The 9,693-nt window shown below is 38.6% G+C and overlaps 1 protein-coding gene across 1 annotated transcript; it reads left to right on the top strand.

Annotated features, from left to right (window-relative positions):
• Window positions 1-580: 580 nt before the first annotated feature.
• LOC120778569 (venom carboxylesterase-6) lies at window positions 581-2,633 on the top strand. Its single transcript, XM_040110434.1, has 6 exons — window positions 581-1,468; window positions 1,532-1,745; window positions 1,799-1,980; window positions 2,038-2,176; window positions 2,238-2,370; window positions 2,432-2,633. The coding sequence occupies exons 1-6, from the start codon at window positions 581-583 to the stop codon at window positions 2,631-2,633; spliced, it is 1,758 nt and encodes a 585-aa protein (XP_039966368.1).
• Window positions 2,634-9,693: the final 7,060 nt, after the last annotated feature.

Genomic DNA, 9,693 nt, shown 5'->3' with positions numbered 1-9,693 from the left:
TCAATCAAATGAGCTATCTGAAATTTCAACACAAAATTTAATTTGTTAAAGAGGTTAAATGCAGATTTACAGAACACATCGCTAAGAAAACCAAAAAGAAAGCTTCTAAAACAAGTATCTGGAATCAACAGGATTAATGCAATGCTGTTCCAATTCCAACGTTGTGTAACATATAAAAACTAAACTAGAAATTGTACAATATCTTATGAACTTAATTCCCAATTGCAAATGTGTTCGGTTGACCCGGTTAATGGCGATTTCATTAATTCAACAAAAATCGTACGTGACTCGTCTTCCGGCATACAATGGCCAACATTACTAAGAACTGGCATTGCAACATTCGCCACAGAGAGTGCGCTGTGCCATTAGAACACTCCCAATCGCGCCGAATGCATGCGTGTGGTCAACGGACATTCTCTGGATGGTGCAGATCATTTGTAAAACTTCACCCACGCAATTGGCAATGATAATCAATTTCGAATGTGCAACAAAATCAAATGCCCACCAGCGGTTGCACCTATAAAAGGGGCACGCTGCCACGGATGGGACTCAGTTTTGTGGAACTTTCCAAAGTGTTGCAATGTGGAGCTTACTTTGCCTGCGCAATTTGACTGCATTCGGTGCATTGCTCACAGTGCTGGCGCTTGTAACTGGCGCCAATGGTGAAGATAACAACACAGCAGAGGGACTCGATCGTGAGCTATCCGACATGGTGCTCACCACAGCGTTGGGTAAAATACGTGGCACACTGTTGCCCTCGCAAATCGGTCGTAATTTTTATGCATTTCGTGGCATACCCTACGCCAAGCCACCCGTGGGTGCTTTGCGCTTCAAACCGCCCGAGCCAGTAGATCAGTGGTTTGACATTTTTGATGCAACTTTCGACGGGCCGCGTTGTCCGCAGCCCGGCCTTTACAGCGATGATGTTTCGGAGGATTGTTTGCGTGTCAATATCTATACACGTGATTTGCCTACAGAGAACGAACCGAATGTGAAAAAGCCGGTTATTGTATTTATACATCCGGGCGGTTTCTATGCGCTCTCCGGACAAAGTAAAAACTTCGCTGGACCACAATATTTTATGGATCGTAATATTTTACTCGTTACATTCAACTATCGGCTGGGTTCGCTTGGCTTCATGAGCACCGGTACGGAGGAGGCGTTGGGCAATATGGGTCTGAAGGACCAGGTGATGCTACTGCGTTGGGTGAAATTACATATATCACGTTTTGGCGGTGATCCCAACTCTGTAACTCTGCTGGGCTATGGTGCTGGTGCTATAAGTATTACACTGCATATGGTTTCGCCGATGGCCAAGAATCTTTTTCATAAAGCAATCGTTATGAGTGGTGCAGTAACGGGACAGTGGCCATTACCGGTCGAACAGTTGAACTTGGCTGTACGTCAAGCGGCCTTGCTGCATTGCACCACCGAAAATTTAACGGATATGATGAGTTGTTTGAATTCGGTACGTAGCCCGATTTTTATTCAAAGGCCCCAAAAAAAAAACTTATAAATTTTACATTTTTAGAAACACTATCTGGAGTACGCCAACACTTTGCCGCATATGTTCGAGTTCGGACGCAACAATCCGCTCATATTATGGAAACCTGTTATCGAACCGGATTATGGTCAGGAACGCTTTCTCACGGAGGATCCAGTCAGATCCTACCAGAATGGCAACTTCATGAAAATACCCATCATAACCGGCATGACAAAAGATGAGTTCGCTGGACAGGCAATATGTGTGTAGGGTTTCAAGCAATTATCGTTTAATTTATTTCCATTATCTTTTTAGCGATTCTTGAGAGCCCACGTCTCCTGAAAACCTTAGCACATAATTTTGAGCAAATTGCACCGATTTGTTTCCTATACAGCGCCAACAGTCCTCGTTCGCAGAATATTAGTATGGAGTTGAAGAACGCTTATTTCGGCAGGGAGTCCTTAGAGTACGCTGGCACACTACAACCAATGGTGGAGGTATGTGCAATTAAGTTTATGTGCATTATTATTTTCTTGAATAAAAATCCACTGCAGCTTTTCTCTGATGCTCTAACGGGTTTCGGCGTCCATCGCTTTGTACATTTGGCGGCGCGTTCGACTAAAGTCTATTACTATCGCTTCAGTTTTCAGGGCCAACGCAGTCATATTTACTACCCAACTAATAAACCCTATGGTATGCATGCAAGCAGTAAATTTGAATCTGTTAAGTGATGCATTCTTCTTTTTCTTTGTAGGTGTTGTGCATCACGATGATCTAATGTATTTATTTGTGGAACCCTCTGTTAGCCGCATGTTCACTGAGGACGATAGAGAATATCAAATTGTCGATAAGCTAACGAGAATGTTCACAGCATTCGCTTATAAAGGGTGTGTCAGCATGTGTTACTTAGCCATTTTCTTAAATAAAAAATTCCTTATTTTTCATTAGCGATCCCAACAAGCAGAGTGACGAAAAATTGCGCGATATACGTTGGCGCGCTTTTAGCTTCAAGCGTCAGCACTATTTGGATATTGGCGAGGAAATTGTACTGCGCGAGGGTCTGAATACGCATCGCTATGAGGTGTGGAAACGTTTATTTCCCTTGAATTGGAAACGCCAAAGCAAACATGATCTATTGGATTATGAGTAGAGTGTTTCTTGTTGCTTAAATGGGATTTAAATTACCATGACTTTACAATAAATTTGGATTCAGAGAGAAGAAACTATGTAACTTAATGATATCCAATATACAGTGAGCAAGTATAAACAAACCAGCTTTTTAAAAATTTAAAAAAGAGGGGGGGCGCTCTCCAAAGTATTCTGGGGGGAGACTACCATCTTTCTAATACTCTTTAGGGCCAACAATAAAATTATGTATTTAATATTGCTGATATAAGAAGTTTCGTTAGATCTTCAAGCCAAAATAATGGAGGAGTCATTGAAAAGAAACAAACATAGTATAGGGTAACAGAATCAATAAGATTGTGGTTTCACGTAAATTTTCTTAACTAGGCAAACTCGATTTTTTTTATTTAGGAGTATGTTGAAGTTGAAGAGTTTAGGTAAGCATATTTCAAACGCCCATTCCAAGGGCAAATCAGCGATATGTTGAAGAACTCGTTATAATGCGGATTATGGCTAGGCGTTCATCTACCGGGGTGAATTTTAAGATTCGGAGTCCCTCTTTCACCACGAATCCCACATCAACCAGCTGGGCAGCGGCCCTTTCCCAATTAAGGGACCGGACATTCCAGAGGCATGCCCTTAAATCGTAATCCTTAATGCTATGCACGTCATTAAAGGGGGGTCTCTCGTCCTGTTTTTTTTCCTTTTCATTGGGGGCGCTTTTTACGTACGGGCCCCAAACCCAGCGCGCAACCCTGTAGAGGGATGGTTCGCCTTCTAACTTTAGTTCCCTTTAAAACGGATGTTCTTTTCTTGAGCCATATGTAAAATAATCGTTTCTGGCCACTCTCAAGTGAATGGCACTCAGAGAACTTTCCTCACTTGCGTGAATTTCTGCACAGGACTCTATCCTCCAAACATATGGAATATTCTAATAAATAAATGAATTCGCAGACCTCAAATTCATTTTGAGGATCACTTTTAACATTATTATTTAGTTTTATTGGCGGGCAGTCATTGATTCGCTTTTTCTCTTTAGAAAACAAGCTGTATTTAATAAAAGAGAGTACGCAGATACCTATTTAAACTGATATAATCTCTTTTTGCTTCCAAGTTTCGTTTTAGACAAGTCATACTACTGCGATTGTTTACTTTAGTATCCTTGCGAAATTCACCAAGGATCGGTAGGCAATTATAAGACACCCCTCCTCGACGTACAAAAATTATGCTCTATAAGTCTTACATTGCCGTTACCCTATCCGCGCAAGCTTATATGAGAAAGCACTTGGAACATTCGTGAGAACTGTTTTCTGCAAGATATTTGCAGCCGTCCGCTTGAGTGTTGGATACCGAAGAAGATAGAAAAACAAATTGTAGGCACTATACGCGGATATAGTTAGGCACATAAAAATCCAATAACTGGACTGGTTGGACCATGTTTTAAGCATGAAAGATCATGCTCCAGCAAAAAACAGTTCCGGTTCGAGAAGAAAGGGCATCCACGCATCTAACGGTAGGACCAAATGCATTGGGGCCTGTCTGCATTTGGCGTGTAGAACTAACATAATCTCACAAAGGATAGAGGCAATTGGGGAAGTTTTGTATTCTCGTGACATACCCTCCCACGTATTTAATGTCAAAAATTACTATACAAAATGTTTTATTAAACAATAATTGTTTATTGATTTTTGTAACTTAAGACTTTGTCTAAATAACACACCACACTAGCACACAACATTATTCAGACGTACAACACTGACAAACCGTATTCACCATCTCACAACCCACAACTCACATTCCACATGACTACACCACACACCAACACCCACACACTATACAACATCCACAATGACAACGTGGATCCCATAGCTGGTCAACACTCCACACTAACATCAACACAAGAATGAATGGCAATATTCCGGCCTCTTTTTCGATTTCACTATAGCACGGAAACGACGACCTTTGCGCTGTTCGTCGTTTTTTTTATTCGTTTCTTTTAAATATTGTGAAATTCAAGCTTTTCGAGATTAAATAAAATTGCATAAATATTAATTATAATTTCTCTAGAAGAAAAAAAGGTGTTTTTTACTCTTTTCGGTGGGTAAATTAAATACACTTAAATTAAAACAAGGAATAATAAAAAAGTATATCTACGAAGAGAGAAACGAAATACATACGCGTATGTGTAGGAGAGCATATTAGCGCAAAGTTGCTCTAAGTAAAGCCATTTTGTTTGAACAGCTGTTAAAGTTTTTCCGATTCGCTGCTCGCTAACGGTTGACAAAACGAATGCAGCTGATAATAACAACTCCTCGTATAAAATATACATAAATTGCAGTCTCTCGCGCAATTAATTTGCAATATTAACCAGCTCCTTTAAATAGCATTTAATTAAACTCTTTTATAGTCAGCCAAGTGTCAATGATATCGAATTACTATCCATATAATAGGAACGTGTACATGTTTTTAAATGCCTTATTAAGCAACCAAACTACATACATATGTATTTATATAAGCAAATGTGTAACATACCGGTACATTGTTGGTATGCAAATAGCGAGACAGAATTTTACAACAATCAACCATAAATTTTGCAAGGTGTTGAATAACGCTCGTTTATCTATGAGTTCAAGCCATGCCAAACTCAACAATAACATTAAAACCGTCAACGAACGGCGACAATAAACTATGCGCCAATTAAAAATGTGTGAAGCCACGAATAACGGTAATATCCACTAATTTTTCAAAGTGACAAGCATAAATTAATTGTGGACGCCATGCGGTGAATAAAAATGCAAATTACCTCAGGCAAATATTCTACATTTACATAGGTACTTATATACAGTATAGACACATATGTAATTATATAAGTATACAGTGTTTTTATGGTGTTCACACTTGTTAGTGGCACATGCCAACGTGACACGCAAATAAACACACCCACATTTGCAAAGATTCAAATTAACCTTACGGTACCTTTGTGGCAAGGCGCCAAAATCGGTACAAATAATTTGAATACAACCCAAGCCACGCCTTCCTGCATCTCGAATGCCCTTTTATTGAAACTACAATCGCGTTTATAGTATGGCCCACAACAGCATGATTAAATGCCAAGTCGTTAGTTATGATAACGGTGCATTGCCCGCGGCAAAACGGCAATCAGGTTACGGAATATGTAGCAAAACGAAGCCGACAAGTAATTAGCTAACGTAATGCGACATTAAAACGATCAATTAATTAGTGGTTTTGCAACGACTCGGTTGTAAGGTTAATAAGGTGTTGAAATTGTAAGTGAAGGTATGTCGCCGATATATGGTAATATCGATTTTTATTGATACCCCTGTAAAAGTTAAAAGTAAACTGATACGTAATTACATGTCTTTAGTGATACATAACAATTAATCAAATGTTTAATTCGCTCACAAATTCTAAAACCATTTATGTAACCAATAAAAAAATAATATCACTGTGCAGATCTTTAATAATTAGACAGAGCATCTCAAACATTTTTATTTTTGTTCTGACAAATCCATATTTTAAATTGAACTACATCCATATATCCGACAAATTGAAGACAATTTATAGAAATGAAAATCGCAACTCCATCTGCCGAGTTGTATGGTAGTTTAGATATACTATAATATACTTGACTAATGGAAACTGACCACAAAATTTTTTTTAAGAATGTTGTGTTGCTAAAATAATTCAAGATTACTTTCGAAAGTAAATAAGGTTAAGTTTTGGCGAAAACGGAATGTTTTTCTTATTTGAGAGACATCGACCATAAAGTTTCAGTACAAAATGGACGTAAATGTATTAAAAAATTCGGGTAAGAGCATAATCCCATATGATATTCTTACTAAAAATTTCAGTTCAAGATCGCGATTTTATGAACTTTAAAATAACACCATATAGGGCACAATGGACCTCATCTATTTAACACCATTTAATGCTAGTGGCCAAGGAACCGATCTGTTGCATAGATTATGACTGGTAGCTATTGACTGCAAACCTCGCTTTGTCGAATTAATTTTTTTGGACCCAGCACTTCCTGGAGATCACCAAGCCGAAAATACTCAACTACGCAAATATTGTCCATATAGTAATATAGTCTTGTAACATGTTGGTACAGAGTATAATAATGTATAATAATTGAGTTAGATGTAGAGTTATGTATATATAAATGATCAGGATGATGAGACGAGTTACATTCCGAATGACTGTCCTCTGACGAGCTCGTAGATGAGCATAGTCGGGCATGCCCACAAAACAACATTAAATGAAAATCTATAAAGTGCCATAAGTCTCTTTAAGAGCTTTAATATACATATCTCCTAAACCACTTAAGGTACAATATCCAAATTTGTTCAAAATATATCCTATAATAACCTTTAACGACAGTGTGAAAATGAATGACCTCTCCCCATATAATGTTTCCATTAAACACTATTAAAAACGTATTCATAGACTTATCATAAATACTCTGCAGACATTTAATTTTACACCTAAGATGATACAAGAGAACTTTATGGGAGGCGAGGTCAAAAATTCGGTGAAAACCCATACCTCAGGACCTATTCCGCTGATATTGACCAAATTTGGTATATTACATTATTTTAATAATCCTAAGTTTCCGTGTGAAAACGATTGAAATCGGACTACAACCACGCCTACATTTCATATAATAAAGTTTTAAATTCCATCTGATGCTTTCACTTTCCAGCAAGCAAATCAGTCACGAATGAATTTATTGGGATAAAACTTTGCCCGAATAGTGTGGTTAAAGTGGGTCACCTTATGATCCAAAATCGGAAGCCCAGGTAATCAAAGATGGATCAAAGTTCCAATTGCGAGTTTTTTTTATCGAAAATATCCGTCAACTTGTGAGATATATTAGAGATATTCGGAGAGAATCCTTTTTTGATAATAGTATGACGATATGTCAATATGGTTTGAATCGGATTAATAATTTCTGTAGTCCGCATATATCTAATAGAAAGATTTTCAAACTTCCAGTTGACTTTATACCGCATATATCGGCAAAAAAATTTTTGAAAACTTGCCCTAGGCCTCATAAAACTTACAAACCTTTACACCTGAAGGTATTTTCCTCCCAAGTTGCAAGTGTATGAAATTTTCGGTTACAGCCAAACTTATACCATTCTTATTTGTTTTTAGATATCTTAGACTTTATAACTATTATGCCATCTGATCAAATTATACCTGCACTATAAGAAAAACAAAAAATCACATAGATGCTTTAATGCACATCTTTATAAATGCCTCAAAAATTGGATCCTTTTGGGATAATACGAGGGATAATACGAGTAATTAATTTAATTTTCTTCGGCTTGGACGATCGTCAGTACCTTCAGCGACGTACAGTACGTTCACCGATGAAGTTTTTTTTTTTTTTGAAAATAGAAAAAGTGACTGCGAGCCAAATCTTGCGAAAAGGGTGGCTCTGGTTTCGTGTTTGGCCAAAAGTCAGTCACAGTCACGTAGACGCCTCAAAATGGTCAAGTAATTTTCCTTATTGACCCTTTGACCCTGTGCCACAAGCCAAACCACAATAATTAATGTAAATGATGAACATCACAATCACCAAATTTTTGATCGACTTTGACCTGGTTTTTTCGGTTTCGGCTATTTGGTAAATTTTTGAACAGTTTCGACGTCATATTAAAACAAAAACCACGTCTTGTCTTGTATTTGTACGGAGTCGGGTTGCGCCTGCAGTTTAAAAGGACAAGTCCGAGTCAAATTTGGTCAGATGGTAGGTTATATGTTTACCAGTTTTTTATAAATTGAAAACATATTAAGGGCCTTCTTTTTCAATAATGGGTCCAAAGTTAAATATTTACATATTTTTTATAACTTGAAAACATATGATGTGCCTTACCAGCAGAATTTGGAAAAAACTAAAAATCTGAAAAGATTTTTTACCTTTTTCACATGACAACAAAAAATCTATCGCACATTTAGCCAACAGTTCATCAAACTGCTCAGGCAATGACTTCTTTACCTTAACCACTAAATTACGAGTATGTTGCACGCAATCTGCCATCTTCGCAAGCGTCGGCACAACATTGTCAGCAACAACGACGCCACACGACTAAGTATGGCTGCCATGACGTCACTGAAAATTAATTAATTCCTTCCGAACGTGCGCTATTGACAATGCCGAAGTGATTGCCGTTGGTGGCATGCCGCAAGCATGTGCACTGACATAAAAGGCGAGCATTGCTGCATACTTGCAAACACACACATACATATTTACATACCTGCATGCATATGCATAATAGTTGTTGCATAGCAGCGCTTATCTTGTTTCCTCGCTGTCGATATTTGAACCTTTTTCTGTTTATTATTGTATATTTTATTGTTTGTTGTTGTTCTCTTCGCCGCTGCCCAAATGCCGGCTAGGCGGCGACGCAACATTTTCCGTTGTTGCCCACTTTTGGCGACTTTGCTATGGCAATGTGACGACAGCAACATGAAAACAACAACATACGTTGTAACAACAACATTTGCTAACTCATACCGCTTTGTTGCTGCACGGTGGCGGCATATTTGAGCTCTGCACATTTGCCAAATGACTTGTCGCCGCTGTTGCTACCACCGTCGCTGCTGCCATTGTTGCATTGCATTGACCATCGTGGCAGCTCTTGTGCTTGTTGCTATTGTTGTTTGGTTGTTTAATTGCATTTGCGGTGCCATATTAGTGTGCGCGCAGCACTTAGCTGTCAGCAACAATTGCCTGCTCTGCTCACGAACTTGCTGCCACCACCAACACTAACACTATCACCGTTGGCGCACCAGCAGCCGGCTGCCGGTTGGCAACGCCACATGTTTGCGCTTTGTTGTTTTTGCTTGTCGAGATAATTGCGCTCTGATTGTGCCTTTGTGCCTACAACTATATATCACACACATATTTCACTGACATGTTTGCATCTGTGTGCGTGTGTTTGTGCCGGTTTGTAACTGTTTATTGTCGGCATTTGCCATTGACGCTTTGACGCTGTGTTTGTTGCTTTTGCAGAGCTTGTGCTTGCGATATTTGACAACTGAATAGGGTTTTGAAT

This window comes from Bactrocera tryoni, chromosome 5, assembly GCF_016617805.1.
Source record: "Bactrocera tryoni isolate S06 chromosome 5, CSIRO_BtryS06_freeze2, whole genome shotgun sequence".
Taxonomy (NCBI): domain Eukaryota; kingdom Metazoa; phylum Arthropoda; class Insecta; order Diptera; family Tephritidae; genus Bactrocera; species Bactrocera tryoni.
This window is presented reverse-complemented; position numbering and strand designations above follow the sequence as displayed.

Bases quoted from the DNA above. Each gene is read 5' to 3' on its own strand.
- LOC120778569 (XM_040110434.1), top strand. From the start codon at position 581: ATGTGGAGCTTACTTTGCCTGCGCAATTTGACTGCATTCGGTGCATTG. The intron at 1,469-1,531 runs GTACGTAGCCCG...TTACATTTTTAG, and splicing joins TGATGAGTTGTTTGAATTCG to AAACACTATCTGGAGTACGC. The intron at 1,746-1,798 runs GTGTGTAGGGTT...TTATCTTTTTAG, and splicing joins GTTCGCTGGACAGGCAATAT to CGATTCTTGAGAGCCCACGT.